Source organism: Perissodus microlepis, chromosome 3, assembly GCF_051167445.1.
Source record: "Perissodus microlepis isolate ML-2025 ecotype Zambia chromosome 3, ASM5116744v1, whole genome shotgun sequence".
NCBI classification, from domain to species: domain Eukaryota; kingdom Metazoa; phylum Chordata; class Actinopteri; order Cichliformes; family Cichlidae; genus Perissodus; species Perissodus microlepis.
The window spans coordinates 43,264,757-43,283,982 of record NC_140463.1 but is presented as its reverse complement, the minus strand read 5'-3'; the positions used below and the strand labels follow the sequence as shown (position 1 = coordinate 43,283,982).

General features: G+C 39.5%; 3 protein-coding genes across 3 annotated transcripts; all 3 read right to left on the bottom strand.

The window, feature by feature from the left end:
* Window positions 1-1,662: 1,662 nt before the first annotated feature.
* On the bottom strand, window positions 1,663-4,102 carry LOC146391623 (T-cell surface glycoprotein CD8 beta chain-like). Its single transcript, XM_084924565.1, has 4 exons — window positions 3,874-4,102; window positions 3,364-3,702; window positions 3,078-3,185; window positions 1,663-2,959 (listed from the first exon to the last, which is right to left on the bottom strand). The coding sequence occupies exons 1-4, from the start codon at window positions 3,914-3,916 to the stop codon at window positions 2,934-2,936; spliced, it is 516 nt and encodes a 171-aa protein (XP_084780691.1). The 5' UTR covers window positions 3,917-4,102; the 3' UTR covers window positions 1,663-2,933.
* A 2,646-nt stretch (window positions 4,103-6,748) lies between these two features.
* Window positions 6,749-8,050, bottom strand: LOC146391622 (uncharacterized). The gene is made up of 5 exons (XM_084918954.1): window positions 7,999-8,050; window positions 7,548-7,900; window positions 7,291-7,393; window positions 7,175-7,209; window positions 6,749-6,868 (listed from the first exon to the last, which is right to left on the bottom strand). The coding sequence occupies exons 1-5, from the start codon at window positions 8,033-8,035 to the stop codon at window positions 6,749-6,751; spliced, it is 648 nt and encodes a 215-aa protein (XP_084775080.1). The 5' UTR covers window positions 8,036-8,050.
* Window positions 8,051-15,578: 7,528 nt separating this feature from the next.
* LOC146391621 (uncharacterized) lies at window positions 15,579-18,517 on the bottom strand. The gene is made up of 6 exons (XM_084922880.1): window positions 18,471-18,517; window positions 16,795-16,886; window positions 16,331-16,675; window positions 16,073-16,177; window positions 15,958-15,992; window positions 15,579-15,698 (listed from the first exon to the last, which is right to left on the bottom strand). Exons 1-6 carry the CDS (start codon window positions 18,515-18,517, stop codon window positions 15,579-15,581), a joined length of 744 nt encoding a protein of 247 aa, XP_084779006.1.
* Between the last annotated feature and the right edge of the window lie 709 nt (window positions 18,518-19,226).

Genomic DNA, 19,226 nt, shown 5'->3' with positions numbered 1-19,226 from the left:
CCTCTCTCATCACAGCCATTTCCGTGCTGCTGGCAAAATCCATTACCATGTTTTCTCCTTATCACCTCTGTTCCCTTCACCTTTCTATTGAAGTCTCCTCCAATCATCAGTCTCTCCCTCAGGGGATACTCTCTACCACTTTGTCCATCTTAGTTCACAATTCCTTTCTCTTCTAGTATTTCTGGGACACGCACACCGACAACATTCAGTATAGACCTTTTTATGTCCGGCTTCAAAGTCACGATCCTTTCTGACACTCTCTTCACCTTCACAACACTAATCACAAATTCTTCCTTAAAGGTTACTCCTACTCAGTTTCTCTTCCTGTCTACACCACAGAAGAACAGCTTGAGTCCACCTCTAGTGCCCCTTAGCGTTGCTTCCCTTCCACTTCATCTCCTGCACACACAGTAAATGTGCCCCTCCTCTTATATAAATGTGAATTTTGTGGACTTTTTTATTGATAAAGGGTAAGGACAATGTTTGTAGTGGTTATTCAGTTATGTAATGTTCTTGTTTTTTTTCCCGTTTCTATAAAATATGATTAATTCTTTCCAAAATGACCTGGAGTATTTTGGATTCACGGTCAGTCTATGTTATGTCACTGACTGAGATGTTAGTGGAGTCAGTTTTGCATTGATGGGAGCTGCTCCTGTTGTGTGTTGCTAACAAAAGAACTGAGCCTGAAGCAGACAACATAAAGTTTGGGAGCTCAAAAGACATGTTGTAGAAGAGGAGGCTGCTTCAAGGTCATAGTGTAAGAAAAACAGCATATTTTCAACTGTGTATTTTGTAAAGCTACTCTAGTAAAATTCAAGAATAAAAATATGAACTTTGAAATTTTCCTAATAGGTTCACTTTAATTACCTTCATTTTAGTTTATTTGTTCCGCACATCAGACTTGGTGGTTCTTTGTGTTTGTCTGACTTGTGTTCACACTACAGCTTATTAACTTTTGTGAAGTGCATTTTAACCCCGAGTTTAGCCAGGAGTCAGAACGTGTCTGTCAGACCACTGCATGCTCTCTCTTTCAGTTTCTCTCTGATTCTGATCTCTCTCTCTCTCTCTCTCTCTCTCCCTCTCTCTCTCTCTTTCATCATTAAGCAATGGCAGAGCCTCACTCACTCTTGCTATGAGGTAATCTGGGCTGTTCAGAATTTTCCACACTGGCTCCTCCTCCATCAACCACCACTTATACTGTTTTGCCCTTCGATAAAGAGCTACTGGAAACTGTGGGTGCAGGGTTAAAATAAGTACTTTCTGTCTGGAGACACCATTGATTCCTGTTCTGTTCATGGCTATAAATTTATATAGTCAGACTTCACTACAAAGCAAAATATGTTGCTGCCGTGTCTAAAAGCTGCTCTGCTTCTTTGGTATTCTTGTATACAGGCATTGTACTGGGAAAGATTTGCAAGACGTGTTTTAATGGATTAAAGATTTGAACACTTAGTCAGCTAAGTGCAACATTTTTTTGACTCTTAAGATGTATGATGATTTTCTTATAATAGATAAGGCTTTTGCCTTTTTGAAAATAAGAAGGGTACAATTTTATAAAAGAATTAAGTGTACCAGTTAAACAATGTGTCATGAAAAGGCTGTGTAGCAGGCAAGAGGCAGGACCCAAATGCAGGACTCTCAGAGACTGGACTTAAACTCAAAATGCAGCTTTATTCGCTGGAAACACATTTCAAAGCATTGACTTTACAAAACAAACCAAAAACCTCAAACATGAGCTAGAAACTAAACTGAACTCAAGAAACTAAAAACTAAGAAACGTGAGCTAGACAAAACAACCAGGAACACAACAAGAAAACACACGGCAAAAAAGAGGGTAAGAATCAACACAGGGCAAGGAAAAAACAGGATTAAATACACACCGGAGCAATCAGGGAATGGGAGACAGGAGGGAAACGCAGCTGGGAGAAACCAGACAAAAAAGGTAATATTGAGCAAAAACATGTACATTATAACAAGTTAAAATGTTTGGTGACAAAAATATGTTGACGAGACCAATGTCACATATGAAACCATGTTCTTCTCTGCCTGTTTTTCTAAGTTTAAGCTGAAGTTTGTTCTCCTGGCCACTGCAAGGTTCCAATCTAGATGCAACAAAAGAGTGCTAATCTGTAGCCCCAGTAACTTGGGTATCCCTCTCAGTGTACGTTAAATTTAGGAAAACATGGTCAAACGATCATCTTTTCCATTACATTCACAATTTACCATTTTTAACTTTGAGATACCTTTAGCCTGTTTAAATACACACACTACACAAGTGCACAGACTACAGGTAATAACAGAAGTGACCATAAGACAGTCTAGCTGTTGGGAGTGAATGAAAAGATTTGATTCTTTAAATATGTATGTATGTATGTATGTATGTATGTGTATATATACATATATATGTATATATAATCTTTTCTCTAAGTTAGAGGAAAAAAATAAGAACACCCTTTACTACAAAGTGACTAAGAGGTGAAAAACAATGACTATAGCTATAAAGTATAAATGCAGCCACTAAGATGTCACCGTTTAAGGTTTGAACTGAGAACATTTTGAAGCTACAGTGTTAGTGTTCTGGCCACAGACATGTCAGATACAGGCTACAGCTGCACGTGTTGGGAACGTTTAAATCCAAAATGCCAATATTCCGATTGAACAGTTTTATAAAGGGTAAACTTAATAAAAAATATTTAAGCCATTTTTTTAGCACTGTATCCTGTTCTATATTTAAGATAAAAACTATATGTTCTAATGCACTGATCATCCTTTTACTCTGTTGTCCAGCTTGCATCATTGTAAAATTATAATTGTAAAAGGTCAGATGGCTGGTCAGGAATGTGACAGCTGCATTTTAATTTGCTGTATTTGCAGCATGACTAAGACTGATTCTCCTCTTCTTTTAGGTGATTCGATGAAAAAAAAACAAAAAATCAATTCTCAGGCTGGATACTAGATTCTGTAAAAAGAAACAAGATAATTTTCTTATAGATTTGTCTTTGACCATGTCTTTGAATTGCATAAGTGGACTTTTTAAATTAAACATGAAGAGATAGGACCGAGTTCCTGAACAGTACCTGTCTGAAGCCTCATTTTGATAACAAGGCAAATGATGACCTTAGTAAGAACAACAGTCACAGCGGTCAGAATTAAGCTCGTCAGGTTAGTTGTTTCATCAGCTCCTCCTACAGGAGAAATGCCCACATTTGACTTGAATAACACATTTTGTGCAAAAATTGAAAATATTCTTCAAATGTGATCCAACCTCTTCACAGTACTGCATTACAATCTCACTGTATTGATGCAAGACACACATCTGTTTCCTGTGGTTAACTCTCATATGAAATGTTACATCATTCTTACCTTGAACCTTTAGATATGTTGAGTTGACGATCACTGGGTGTCCGTTCGTATAATATCCACAGAAGTACAACCCAGAATCAGACAAATCTACTTGTTTGATTTTGAGGAAGATAGTCGAGATGTTGGATGTCAATTCAACTTTTTCACGTTCAATTCCGTTGCAGAGAACACTGGCCTGAGCAAAATTATAAACTGATGAAATACAAATAGGCGAGGTTTGGTTGACTAGTCTAAACCAGATTATGTGAGTAGGAAAACTGGAAAAGTTGGAGCACAGCAGTGTGGCATTTTTTCCAGGCTGGACTTCCACAGTCTGAGGATCTGAGCGGGAGATCCAGCCTGAAACAAACAGCAAGAAATGTAGTTCTGAGCTGTTAAGACCAAAACAGATACTAATAGACGTCAACAGTTTTAGTAGCTCATAAATACAGCTTTTCTTCTGGTTATTAAGTAAAACATTACCCTCACCCATGGAATTCATTTGGAGAAAGACTCATTGCCAGTACTTACCAAGGCTGAAGAGAAGTACGGCTGTTCTCATAATAAAGCTCATCGCTGTTCTTAATAACTGAGCTTCACTAAGGAAGTTTCAATAAAGAACAACTTCTATCTGTCTCGCCACTGAGATACAATAACTTGCCCACAAAATGTTGCAGCACAAACATCTGCATGAGCACTAAAATGAATGAGGTGTGTTTTGCCTGTTTCGTAACACGCATTGTTAACACCTTCACCACGTCTTTGGATTGTGATCTCACTGCTTTGAAGCTCCGTCCCAGCATGTAATATTGTAGATTTTTAAAGCATGTACCAAGACTGAGGCCAACATTGTCATCAAGTCTTTACAAGATTTTTTTTCCAAGAACAGTTTTCCTGTAATATATAAGTAGAAGACAAATAAAATGCATTAACAGATTTGACAGAAGATAAAAGATCGGAATTAGTTTAGCAAAATCATAATGAATACATAAATTTACCACTGATGAGATTATGAGTAGTTTCTTTCTTATACATACAAATACTCTTACTTGGCATTTTATTAGGAATACCTTACCTGGGAGGACTCCCACCCCACACTTCCCTTTACCACCTTTGTGGTAACATTGCTGTGGTATAGATTCAACAAGCTGCTAGAATCAGTCTTTCATGCACGTTAAGGCAGCATCATTTCACTGCTGCAGATTTAATGATGGAATCATGTCTGATATTTGGATACTGTGGAAACCATTCAAGTCATGTGCATGAAAGCAGTCCAAGATCATATGAAATTTGTGACATGCTGCATTATCCCACTGCCATGTTTCTCAGACTGTGGGGTAGGCCCGCCAATGGACGATGGCTTATGGTGGGGTGCCACAGCTAAATGACCATCAACAGATTAATGCATATAATTCTGGTTATATGCATTAATCTGTTGATCTAAACAGCCAAAAAGAAAGACATCAAGCATTTGTGCGAAAGCAACAGCTTATTTGCATGTGGTTTTAATGCAGAGCTTAATGTTCATCTTGCTGTGGCTTTCAGTTTAGCTGATGCACCGTTTTGCCACCACGGCGGAAGATGGTGGGTGGATGGGCACAATCTGTAGCATGTTCATGACAGCCAGGAAAGAAAGCTGCACACTTTGTATTTCACTCTTACAGTCACTGTTAATCATAATTAACAGTAAACTGAAATCAGTTTTATGTTTCTTATCCTAAAACTTGACTACATGAATTTAGAAAAAAGAAAAGAAAGGAAAACACTGTTGACTGTTTTTGTTGGCAAACAAAAGGCTGTACTCATACTAAGCAATTCACATTGTTCTTAACCATGGTTGCTTTCATGTTCCTTCATCCACAAACAGTTGAACTCTCTTTCATTGCTCATTGGCTTTACATAACAGGTTAGGAAAAGATTTGCTTGGGGTAAAAAAAAGTCCTTTTTTGAATGAGTATTGCTGTAACCCTGTGCTTTTGATGCAGAAAAGCAGCTTTGACACTGATTTTAATCATTGACCTGGGAATGCTGCTTTGCTGTTTTTGATGCTGAGCTCAAAGGCAAACACATATCTGGATGCAGCCTGAAAAGAGTGACATGAACACACACGTTGGCCAACAAACTGGACACAATATCGTATTGAGTGCCATGTGGAATGGAAAGCAGTCAGGGATGGAGGCCTGGCAATCAAATCACAGTTTGCCAAGTTTGGCTTTAGATAAATGGAAAGTAATCTCTTTAGAGAAAAATGATGCTACATTAGGTGAAGAGATGCTAGCTAAATATAGCTGTGGTCTCCACCTCTGGGTGGAGCCCTCATCATCTTACCTGTTGTCCACACTTGGTGGTTCCAGCTGTACTTAAGACAAGCACACCTAACTAGTCTTCGCAAGTTCGTCTGCTAACTCACCTTAGTGCTTTGACTTCTAGTTTCGCAGTGCTTCAAGTTCTACTTTATGCTTACCTTGTGTTTCCTTGTGTTTTAGTCTTTTCATGGATCTCCATGGATCACTTACCTCGATGCTGGTCATTGCTGTGGGTCACAAGTCACAGTTTCATGCTCTTTTTTTCCTTCTCGCTTCATCTGCCTGCCCTCCTGTCACCGTCGTCCCGGATGAGTGGATCACCCAGGCTGGACTCACTGCTCATGCCATCTCAATTGAAAAAGGCTTTCATGGCAAAAAGGCTAGCTTTGATGGCAAGGTTATCCGAAAATTCCAGTTTTCGGAAGCTATTAAGGTTCACTACATGGAGTTTACAATAGGCAGAGGATTAGCCACAATTCATCAGTAAAGATATTATATCTGTACATACAGACTGGTAGTTCAGTTCAATTTTACACATACGTTGTGAGCAAACCAGAAAAAAACTCAAACACATTTTGATGACTTCTGTTTTATTACAACCTGCAAGTCTGTTGCTTCAGCTTTAATGAGATTTTATGTGTGATTATATACATGCATTTATGTACTAGGTTCAAGTTCAAAATTAATTAGAGCTTTAACTGCCCAGAGAAGAGTCTGTAGCTGTGGCAGGTGGATGTCACAGAGGCAAGACTTTGCAGCAACCAAACAACTAACTCCATAGTCTAAAAAGCCGATGCAGAGTCTGGCCTCACATACTTGTAAAATGGTGCAGAACTTTTACCAGCAACAATGTCTGTAAAATAAGCCTCAGAGATAAGATGAGATTTTCATTGACTCTCAGACCACAGTTACTGTCTCTTCCAGTCAAACAAGATAATTATTACACTACAGCAGAGCCTCACTCACTTTCACTTAAGACAATCTAAGCTATACATCAAAGTCCTCACTCGCTCCACCCTCATCAACCATCAGTGACAATTTTTTTTCTCAAGTAATGTCAACATGTGTGAAAGATCTTTTGTGTTGCTTTTCCTGTGAGTCTATCTCGTAGCAGCGTACACAACATTTGGCTCCAGCTCTCTCTGTGGTACAGGCTTTCTGATTTTTGCTCTCAGAGGGAAACTTAGTGCTGCATAGTTCATGGCACCAGAGTCCACATTCTGTAAATGAAAATGTTCAAAGTCACTAATCTTGCACATTATTTATTTATCTCTTAACACCCACTAGGTCAGAGGCAATCTGTGTAGACTGATGTGTAGAGTTAGACAAAATTCTGCTCTATTGGGAATACAGACACACAAAGACTGTAATGTTTCATTTGAAATTCATGAATGTACATTTTCAGCAACATAACTCAAACCTAATTCAAGACTGATTGCTGGTGACTGGTGGATGTTAGAAGATGAATGATTGAATCAGACAATATATAAATCAATCGATCTGAATCTACGGTTTAAACAGATTACCTCACTGCGTTGTGGATTCTGTCCATCATCTTGAGCTATTTGATAGAAAAGCTACATCTGTTAGTTATCCACTAAAAACCTTTGCATGTTTAGTTTAAGTTTAAGCAAATAAATACCTGTATGAAATTTCCTGATCTTGACAACCAGACCGATGATGACCAGTAGAAGGAAAACAGTTAAACTGCCCAGGATCATAGTGGATGGATTTTGTGATGAATCCTCTACAAGAAAGACATTTGTTTAGATTATTTAATAAAAATAAATAATAGGAATAATAAGTGAGAGTATCCTTAGTTTTTTGACAAGTACTAAAAATAGTACATATCTTAATTCAATTTATGCTGTTAATTAAACAATGGAGAAAATATAAAACAATCTTACCTTGAACCTTTAAATTTGTTGCACCATAAACTATGAACATTTCATTCTTGACTTCACCACAGAAATACAGCCCAGAGTCAGATGAATCCACTTGTTTGATCTCAAGAAATAGCACAGAGGTGTTGGATGTCATGCTGAATTTGCCATTTTGAAATCCTTCATTGAAAGTCACATTGCTCTCAGGGCTTTTCATAGATGAGATCCTGCTAGCGTTTGGTCTGTTGGTCATTCTGAACCAGAATAAGCGAATATAAAGTCTGCTGAGGTTGGAGCACTGCAGCGTGACTTCTTCACCAGGCTGAACCTCCACAGAGTGAAACTCGAAGGCTAAGACAGAGATCCAACCTGGAACAAACAGCGAGCATTAATGACATGTACGTAAGTTTCAGTCCTGCTGGATTACTGTATAGAAGTAAATGTGAAAAGGTGACAGATGTACTTACTGAAGGTGCAGAGTAAAATTGGCTTCATGTTCATCATTGTGACAAGCACCGCCTCAATGTCACTAACTAAACTGTGCTCCAGTAAAAGTGATCTCTATGTAAAGAGGCGGGCTGTCCTTTTATATGTGCAGTTAGTCAGACTGACAGTGACGGTGCTTTTAGGAGCACGAGTGCAAACTGACACTGAGTAAGAAAAACTGGGCATCATTAAAATCCAGCTTGATACTATTTTTCAAGTAAAGTTTTTACAATAGGCTGTTTACAAGAGACGTGTCAGTAAATTTATACAGTATTAAATATTCTTTGTTGTAGTATTCAATATTTATCACAGTCTTTATTCAGTTGCTGGTTTTGTTAATGTTCACAAGTTTTTGTGCAGACTGTTTACTTCACATCTGTCTACAGACATGAAGTCTAAGTGTAATTTCAATAACTAACCTCTGTAATCAGTTGTTTGCTTTCCCGGTGTTTGGCCCTATTCTTTATCTCACCTCCACTTCCCCTCCACTGTAAAACTCAATGCTGACATTATTACTCCAGTTCAATCATCTTTTTGGCTGCTTACTTCAAGTCAGTCAAACTCCACTCTGTGTACTTAAAGTCACACTGCTCATCTTTCATTCTCGCTTGCAACCTGCTTCGCAGGGACCCTCCAAGTCTTTCAGTGCTCCCACCAAGCCTCCATCTTACCTTCAACTCATGTCTTGAGTCTGCTCTTGGGTCCTGGTGGAAATATGAGACAGTACCTTTATATCTAAAAGTTGTGTTTCATTAAAATCCAGTTTGATACCAGTTTTTTGGAGATTTTTCAGGGTGTGCCAGAGGTGTCCAGACCATCCTCTGGGACTGGATATCCTCCTTCATTGTTCTCACCCCACTGGGCACTCTCACCTCCCTCAGGACTCACCATCTCCAATATGCAAGGAAGCACAACCCACGGCTAATCATTCACTTACCTTCCTGCCCAGTAACCTCCCTCTACTCTGATGCAGAGCTCCCCATTCCTTGGCTCTCCGTGTGCTCCCTGTATTTAAGCGTTTCTCCGCCCTTGATCTTCCTCAGCTCTAGGTCCCCTGTTTATGTTTCAGTTTCTAGGCATGTTCTTGTCTCAGTTCACATTTTGTAAATAAACCTTGTCAATAATTCAACTCGTGTATTGAGTCTGCTCTTGGGTCCCATTCTCATATTTCCATCAGTTCATGACAGTACCTTAATATCCAAAATGTTAACTTAGTATTTTATTAGGAGTTACCTGTGCAGTGATACTAAAGTTAATGTTACATTAAACCAGTAGCTCTATAAATGCTAAGTGACTTGAGAGTAGTAGATTCAAATGTATCTAATTGTGACACTTTCACCTGGTGTGGTTTTCACATTTAATTTCACATCTTAAAATGTAAAAAACAACAAAAAAAAAAACAATAGTAGACTAAAGGTTGTGCAAGTGTCACCTTACTATAGCTGAGAGCAGTTAAGCGAGTTTGTGAAGTTAGGTGTGACCAGTAATCTGGAGTGCAGTGAAAGGTAATTTACCACCAGCATCATGTGACCTGGCTTATGTGTGCTTAGCACAGATGGAAAAAAACACTCTGAGCAGCTCTTCTAACCAACTCAACTCAGTCTCCACTGTCTGATCAAAGTAGCAGCTGCATAGTGACCATAACAAGTCCCATGATCATATCAACCCTAACTGACAGTATACACAGTCCTTATTAATGTGTATGTAGATCTTCATATATAATAATATGTCGATCATTATATATGAGTTTTTGGCCATGATTCTTTCTTAAATTCATTTTATTTATTTTTTAAGAGCTACATTTTGAGGTGGGTCATTCACGGATGCTTTCAACTCCTTTTTGTTTGTTTGTGCTCGGAAGTCACAAACAAACAGTCATCTTGTCTTCATATTGCTATTTGCCTTGATTTCTGCTGAAGATGGATTATTGTCAAGGTTGACTGAACAGACTCGGGTGCAGACTTGAGGAAAAGTGCAAAGATGGTTTATTTACAAAACACAGAGTGACCATCAGAGATGGGCAGTAACGCGTCACAAGTACAAGTAACGCATTACTGTAATTCGATTACTTTTTTCAAGTATCGAGTAAAGTAAGGGATTACTATTGCAAAAAAGGTAATTAGATTACTGTTACTTTCCTGTAGGAACGCTGCGTTACTGCGTTACTAAAACCGTGATTTTTTTGTGAGAGTGTCTCATGACAGTGACGTAAGCGAGTGCGACGTTCGTGGCAACAGCTGTGCGCAGATCAACAATGGATAATATATCGAGTGCGGGAGAGAGTATGAGCGTGGAAGTACTGACCTTACTTTGAGTTTAATTCCGTAAAAAGTGACAAAAACATTAGTGTCCGCTGTTCACTGCATGGGAAGAAAACTTCTTTTTACAGCGAAAAACCCCATAATTTCCGAGGAAGCACTGAGTGCGCTACCAGGGAAATTTACAGACAAACTCGCGGATTCTTCCACTGACCGCTGCGGCACACCTGCACCAGGGCAAACATCAGCCTGCTATACAGGTGAAAATAGAGCAACAGGACCGCTGAGTCTTTGATTTTATTTATTTTCTGCTGTGTTTTACTTGCATTTGTTTGAAAGACTGAGTGTAAACACAAAAAAATATATATTTTATGTGCTGGAATGAAAGAAAATAGGTTTAAATGTTAAACTAATTTCTTCCAGTCAGAGAATGTTGCATATAATTAAATTTTTGCTTGATGCATAAAGTTAAAAGATTAAAACTAATAAAACATGTTTTAAAAAGAGACTTTTCCATTTGATTACATTTTGTATGATGGATTATGCAGAAAAAGTAGAATTGGGCTGAAAGATCTATCGCTTTATCACCTATTCAGGTTGTAAATCGTGTTTTTAAAAAGTAACTAAGTAACTAAGTAATTAATTACTTTTGAAAATAAGTAATCAGTAAAGTAACGGGATTACTTTTTTGGGGAAGTAATCAGTAATTAGTTACTGATTACTTTTTTCAAGTAACTTGACCAACACTGTTCAGGAGTGGGCCCTTCACTCCAAAAGACTGGAGTCTCCGCAACAGGTACAGCCTGCTCTGACCTTTTCTGTAGAGGGTGTCTGAATTATGAGTCCAGTCCAGTTTATTGTTCAGATGAACACCAAGGTACCTGTAGCTGTCCACAGTCTCACAGTCCTGAGTTCTCACGTACTGTAGTCGGCCGGTGAGGTAGTCCAGTATTCATGTTGTGAGGTGATGGTCCACTCCTGAGTTCTCCAGCTTGTCCTTCATGACTGTGGGAAGAACGGTGTTGGAGGCACTGGAGAAATCAAAGAACACGATTCTCACAGTGCTCCCAGCGGTCTCCAGGTGAGAGAGGGAACAATGTAGGAGGTGAATGACGGCATCATCCGCTCCAATGCCAGGCTGGTAGGCAAACTGAAGTGGGTCCAGGGATGAGCTCACCAGGCGCCAAAGCTGAGCCAGGACCAGCCGCTCCAGGGTCTTCATCAGGTGGGATGTCAGAGCCACCGGCCTGTAGCTGTTGAGTTCTTGGGGCGTGAAGTCTTTGGCACTGGTACAACACAGGAGGTTTTCCAGAGCTGTGGGACTCTTCCCAGCCTCAGGCTCAGGTTGAAGAGGTGCTCCATCACCCCACACAGTTGGTCTGCGCAGGACCTGACGACCCTTGAGCTGATGCCATCTGGACCGCTGCCTTCCTGGCTTTAATCCTCCTCAGTTCTCTCCTAACCTGGGTGGTTGAGAGAGACAGGCCTTGTGTTAAATGTGTGTTGGATGCTGTTGTTGGGGGTGTGGAGTGGTGAGCAGAGTGAGTAGAGGAGGTGTGAAGTGTCTAAGGTGTCAGAAGTGGAACAGCAGCAGTGGGGGTGGGTGAGTCTGCAGCCGATGTTTAAGACTGCCTCATGGATGAATCAAATCTGTTAAACAAATGACTCAGATCATTTGCCCACCTCACTTCCCCCCCGGGCAGAGAGTTCTGACCTTTGTGGCCCGAGATGGTTCTGAGGCCTCTCCAGACTTTGCCAGCGTTGTTTTGTTGAAGCTGGTTCTCCATTTTTTGCCTGTAGCTGTCCTTCCCATTCCTTATCATTCTTCTCAGCCCTCTCTGCACCCTTTTCAGCTCCTCCTTGTCTCTGGATTTGAAGGCCCTCTTCTTCTGCTTGAGGACAGCTTTAATTTCTGGGGTAATCAAAGGTTTATTGTTAGAGAAACACAGTACAGTCCTGGTGGGTGTGGTGTTATCCACACAAAAGTTAATATAGTCCGTACTGCCGGCTGTCGATGTCCTCTCTGTGGTCGTCACAGATCGCCTCCCACACAGTAGACTCAAAACAATCTTTAAGAGCCTCGTCGCCCTCCTCCAACCAGCTCTGCGCTGTGCGGGTGTCTGGTGGGTCCCTGCACACTAAGGGCTCATACACAGGGACAAGGTGCACCAGGTTGTGATCAGATCTGCCCAGGGGAGGGAGAGGTGATGAACTGTATGCCTCTTCTGCGTTGGCGTACAGTAAGTTCAGTGTTTTATTGTCTCTGGTTGGGCATGTCACATACTGGGTGAAGGTGGGCAGCGTGGAATTCAGTGAGAGATGATTAAAGTCCCCTGATATTAGGAGAAGGGCTCTCAGATATTGTGTATGCAGTCTGCTGACCACAGAGTGGCTGACAGGGGGGGGGATTATCGCGATAACATGTGAGAATTCCCTGAGCAGGTAGTACTCACGGATGCTAATGCCTAACAGCTCAATGTCTCTGCTGCAGAGTTGTTCTTTGACAGTTTTTTTTGTTTGTTTACATTGCCTCGTTGCCTAGTGAGTCGTTTCAGTTATGGTAATAAACCTTGAGTTTTTTAATCTGACTGTCCAGTCTCTGGGCTCATTTATGTTACCTCCCCTGTCGCCTAGCAGAGCTGGGGCTTAACATGTGCCCAGGGTCACACCATCTGTCGTTCACAAACACTGCCAGTCCCCCTCCTTTCCTCTTACTGCTCTCTCTCGTCCTGCCCGCCCGGAGCAGCTGGAATCCAGGTAGCGTCACGCTCGTGTCCGGAGTTAGCGGTGTTAGCCTGGACTCCGTTAGCATCATGATGCTACATTGCCCGTGTTCTGACAAACCATTCTATTTTGGCAAAACGTCCTACCGTAAGTAGTTTATGCATATTTCTGCTGTCACAGAGTAATTCCAGCACAAATTTAAGTTGGTATGACGGTTTGCCACTTAATTCTGCCCATCAGAGTATGCTTATAGCTCATATTCACAAAGGTAGGATGGTTTGTCACTGAATTGTAGCTGTGAAAATATGCTTCTAGCTCAGATTAACAAAGGTAGGACGATTTGCCACTAAATTTTAGCTGTTGGTATGCTTGTAGGTCACATTCTCAAAGGTAGGATGGTTTGGCACTAAATTTTACCCGTCAGAGTATTTTTCTGGCTAATATTCACAAAGGTAGTACGGTTCACCACTTAATTTCGTGTTGTGCGCATGCACAGAAACAACGGGTAGGATGGTTTGTCAGGTAGGATGGATTCCCAGAACACCGGTACTCCCTCTGTGACTAGGTTAGCGATGTGAGCTCATCCATCTTATTGGGCAGCGATCTTACATTTCCAGTGATTAAAGAAGGGAGAGACGGTCTATAATGTCTTCTTCTTGGGCGACAGCGCTCCCTCCCAGCACAACACCCACGTCTTTTAGCAGCATAACAAGCCACAGGTGAGTAACTGCTTCGAGATGTTTTGTCCAAAAACGGAAGCCCACAGTGAGCTCCGCCCAGGCAAGGAGGAGACAGTAGAGATAGTGAGAGAGAAGAAAAACAGTCATGAATACCTGTAGCCTTATTGAGCTGGCTGGGCAGACACAGGGAAATGACACTTAAAATGTGTCCAGTTATTGCACTATAAGAAATATAGTGATGTGTCTTCATTCATTTTTTTTCTGATGTGTGAACTAATCTAAAGGTTTTTAACCCGTATCATTCCTTGCACTACTGCTTGACCAATGGCTGATTGGATGCTTAGACTAATAAGCAAAAAAGTGCAAGTGCTCCTAAAGATACCAATTATCAGCTTTATAGGGAAAGCAATCAAATTCAATACATTACTGGTTTAATGTGTGTGTGCACTGTATGTCCACATGTCTGGTTGTACATTAAATACATGAAGAAACTTACATAGCAGGTAGAATCAATCTACAGTTATCAGCCCCTCTGTCATTTCTGGTTGGCTCACTACTTTCTATCTGTGTCTCTTTCCTTATCGCTCTAACTGTCCTCTGATTGAATCTATCTTGACTGAAAGGTTTGGTTATTTAGTTAAACATCAGAAGATTACTGAAATAAATTGACCAGTCTGTCTGGCACCAACAACCATGTCATATTCAAAGTTCCTTAAATCACCTTTCTTCCCCTTTTCTTAAAATGGTTAATTTAAGTATTATTATTATTATTTTAACTAACACACGTAAATATACTTAAACTGTTGAATTATTTTTCTGATATAGTTGGGCTCAACTCACTGAACAACATAGGATTCTGGAATATATTGCTAATAAGGTCGCAGGCAAGCATCTCTGGCTGTGAGTACAGCTCCACATACCACACGGTTGTCTTTTGGTTTTAATATAGGTTGTAATCACATGTTAATTAATTTACTTTTGTGTGGTGATTTTAACAGAGGATTAGCCAGAATTCATCAATAAAGATATTATATCTGTTCACACATAATGGTAGTTCAGTTTAGTTTTTACACATAAGTTGTGAGCAAACCAGAAAAAATTACACATTTTTATGACTGCATCAGCTTTAATGAGATTTTATGTGTGATTATATACATGCATTTTTGTCTTTACCCATATGGAAAAGAAATAGTAAAAACTTACAAAAGACTTGCATAAGATGTGGCCTACTTCATATAGTGAATCATATAAGGCTTATATAATTTACTCATGAAAGTGGCCACTTTCTCATTACTTTCATATATTGTTTTAGTAAGTATCCAAAACATACAAGTTTCATTTATATAATTTTTCAAGGGATCTTATATCTGTTTTCACTCTTGTATGCTTTTCATTTAAGTTTCACACAAGACAGATACAAACTTTATAAGATTTATAAATATCTTTTCCATTTAGATTCAAGTTAATTAATTAAAGCTTTAACTGCCCAGAGAAGAGACTGTAGCAGTGGCAGGCAGATGTCACAGTGAGAAAACCCAACAACAAAGTGCAGCAATCAAACAACCAAATTCATAGTCTAAAAAGCTGATGGAGAGTCTGGCCACACATGCTTGTACAATGGTGCAGGACTTTTACCAGCAACACTGTCTTAAAACGATGAGATGAGATTTTCATTGACTGTCAGACCACAGTTGCTGTCTCTTCCTGTTAAATAAGGTAAACTGCATCTGTGTTACGATTACACTACAGCAGAGCCTCACTCACTTTAACTGTAAGACAATCTAAGCTATACATCAAAGTCCTCACTAGCTCGTCCCCCATCAACCATCAGTCACATTTTTTTTTGTCAAGCAAAGTCAAAATTTGTGAGAGAGAGTTTGTGTTGCTTTTCCTGTGAGTCTATCTCGTAGCAGCGTACACAACATTTGGCTCCAGCTCTCTCTGTGATACAGGCTTTCTGATCTTTGCTCTGTGAGGGAAACTTAGTGCTGCGTAGTTCATGGCACCAGAGTCCACATTCTGTAAATGAAAATGTTCAAAGTCACTAATCTTACACATTATTTATTTATCTCTTAAAATCCACTAGGTCAGAGGCAATCTGTCTAGAGTCTAGACTGATGTGTGGATGTTTTAGTTCATAAAAATGTACATTTTCAGCAACATAACTCAAACCTAATTCAAGACTGATTGCTGGTGACCGGTGGATGTTAATTGATGAATGATTGAATCAGACAATATATAAATCAATCGATCTGAATCTACGGTTTAAACAGATTACCTCACTGCGCTGTGGATTCTGTCCATCATCTTGAGCTATTTGATAGAAAAGCTACATCTGTTAGTTATTCACTAAAAACCTTTGCATGTTTAGTTTAATTAAAATAAGTAAATACCTGTATGAAATTTCCTGATCTTGATAATCAGACCGATGATGACCAGTAGAAGGAAAACAGTTAAACTGCCCAGGATCATAGTGGATGGATTTTGTGATCTACCTTCTACAAGAAAGAGAAATAAATACATTATTTAATACAAATAAATAATAGGAATAATAAGTAAGAGTATCCTTAGTTTTTTGACAAGTACTAAAAATAGTACATGTTTTAATTGCTGTAAATGAATCAATAGAGAAAATATAAAAACAATCTTACCTTGAACCTTTAAATTTGTTGCACCATAAACTATAAACTTTTCATTCTTGAGTTCGCCACAGAAATACAGCCCAGAGTCAGATGAATCCACTTGTTTGATCTCAAGAAATAGCACAGAGATGTTGGATGCCATGCTGAACTTGCCATTTTGAAATCCTTCATTGAAAGTCACACTGCTCTCAGGGCTGATCATAGACGAGATCTTACTAGCTTTCAGTCTGTTGGTCATTCTGAACCAGAATAAGTGAACATGATAACTGCTAAGGTTGGAGCACTGCAGCGTGACTTCTTCACCAGGCTGAACCTCCACAGAGTGAAACTCGAAGGCTAAGACAGAGATCCAACCTGGAACAAACAACGAGCATTAATAAACTTAATATTCAATAACAGTCCCTGCGACATGGTTCAGTTCTGCTGGATTACTGTATAGAACTAAATGTAAAAAAAGTGATAGATGTACTTACTGAAGGTGCAGAGTAATATTGGTTTCATGTTCATCATTGTGACAAGCACCACCTCAATGTCACTAACTGAACTGTGCTCCAGTAAAAGTGATCTGCACGTAAAGAGGCGGGCTGTGCTTTTATATGTACAGTTAGTCAGACTGACAGTGACGGAGTGCAAACTGACACTGAGTAAGAAAAACTGGGTATCATTAAAATCCTGTTTAATGAGATAATCTGGGTAATGTTGCAAAAGTCTGTCTACAAAAGATGTCAGCTTGAATAATTATAAACAGTATTAGTCTTTATCTTTATCTGAATAGGACTTGAAAGTCTTATCATTTCCCCTCCTACGCAGTAGTGTTGTTAAATAATAATAATAATGTTGATTTACCTTGAGCAAGAGGTGACGTCATTTAGATTTGTTTGACACACAGGAGCACGTATGCTCTGAGCAGCTCTTCCAAATGAACTAAATGAATCGCCTTGTCTTTAAACAAATAGTAGCATTTAACAGTTGAACTGCTTACTGATCAGGAAGAGCCCCATCATGTGGTCAACTGCAATTCACAGCACATGCAGTACTTATTAGAAACATCTATGCATGTCCCCAATAATACATTAATCCAGATAGTCAATCATCTTGTTAAAAATAAAAATCTTTCACAATGGTTCATGGCTTCTAAAGGTTTGCTAGTTTAATCAGATTGGGGCAGACAAAATCCTTTAGTAGGGAAATATGCTTTATTGATGAGGACATCAAATACTCTCATTTTGTCAGATATACACAATATGTACTGGGCCACAGTGCTTAATCTTTAAATACAGGTATTGAAAATCTCATTGCCACTGGTGAATAAAATCAAGTACCCAGCAGTCTACCTTTCAGATGTTTTAGAAAAAATGGGTTGTTCTGAAGAGTTTACTGAGTTTGACAGTCAGTTTGTGAAATTTCTTCCCTCCTAGATATTTCACAATGGTGAAAGTGGTATTACTGCAAAACGGAAGCATCTAGGAACCAGAACAACTCAGCTACAAAGTGGCAGACCACGTAATGTTACAAAGTGTGGGTGTATCACCTCCACCTCAGCCTAATGTGTAAAAGCTACTGATGCTCTGCTGACTCAGTGACTGCAGGGTTCCAATGTCCTGTGGCCTTAACATCAGCAAAAACTAAGCAAAACAATGCACCGGTATATTCATGGCATGGCTGAGGACCTCCTGTAGGTTTAAGGTGGCCCAGTTGTCTGTATAGTGTATATCCTGTACAAGGTGTCTGATCACACCAGCCACATAGCAGCGAACAGCAGCATTTGATTCCAAGAGGTAATGCTTCTATTTCAGTCGTTATAATGTCCATAGTGGAAGTCTGGGAGTGAAGCAAGATCCAAGGTTGTCAGCTGAGAGACACTTTAATCTGTTATTAATGTCCCCATGTTTTTGATTACTGTTTTTGTTTATACGTCTTTTTTTTTTAAATAAAAAGTTAAAAGAAGTTAGACTTTCTCTATGTATTCTTGTGTCTATTTTTCATTTAAAGAGTAAATATAGGAGGCATGTCAGGAATATTCAGAAACAGCCTTGAGAAGAGCACACAGAGAAACACTAGTGTAGTGCAGGGAGTGATTGTCTGAATGTCAGACTTCAACATCAGTCTCTCCAGAGCCTGACAACTTCCTGCTGGAGTTTCCCATCACAGACCCTCCTTCACCTTCTTTGAGGAGTAGGTCACACTGCCATTCATATTGTTTACCCCAAATTCTGACCCTAACAAACCTGAATAATGTGACAGCAGTTTGTCAGATCAGGCATTGTTTGTCCAGTTTTACTGAGCCTGTTTAATTTGATTTTAAGCTTTGTATTTTTAGGTGTCAGCACCCTTTGTGGTCTTCTGCTGCTGTAGCCCATAGCAATGGGAATAACAGGCTATGTGTAAGGTAACATGAAAGTAATATAATGAAGAATATAACAAATCACTTCAACAAAGAGTACAAACGTAACGTAATGCACTGTATTTAAAAATGTAACAAGTGTAATATGTTTCTTTTATGTATTTTGTGTAATTACACCCCTAACATATACTGAAGTGTATTTGAATTGTTCGTGATCAATCAATCTGTTATGGGCTGTGAACACCAGGCAGAGAAGATGTCTCAATAGCAGACAAGGATTGAACAGTGAAGCATTTTCAGTCTCAAGTCTTTATAAACACAAGAGGAAATAACAAAGGAATCGAGGTGATAGTCTGAGTCAAGGTTAGGAGGGAGCGCCACTTAGTGAAAGAATAGTTTGGTTATTGGTCAGAAATGGATATTAAGATGTAATGCAACACAGATATGCTGTATAAGGTAAATGAACCACAGGCATCAACTAGAATTATGTGAAAAGTGCAGCAATGACACTGAAGAACTGCCTCACTGTGAACGTATCATCCATGAAAAGAGTGAGGTCTG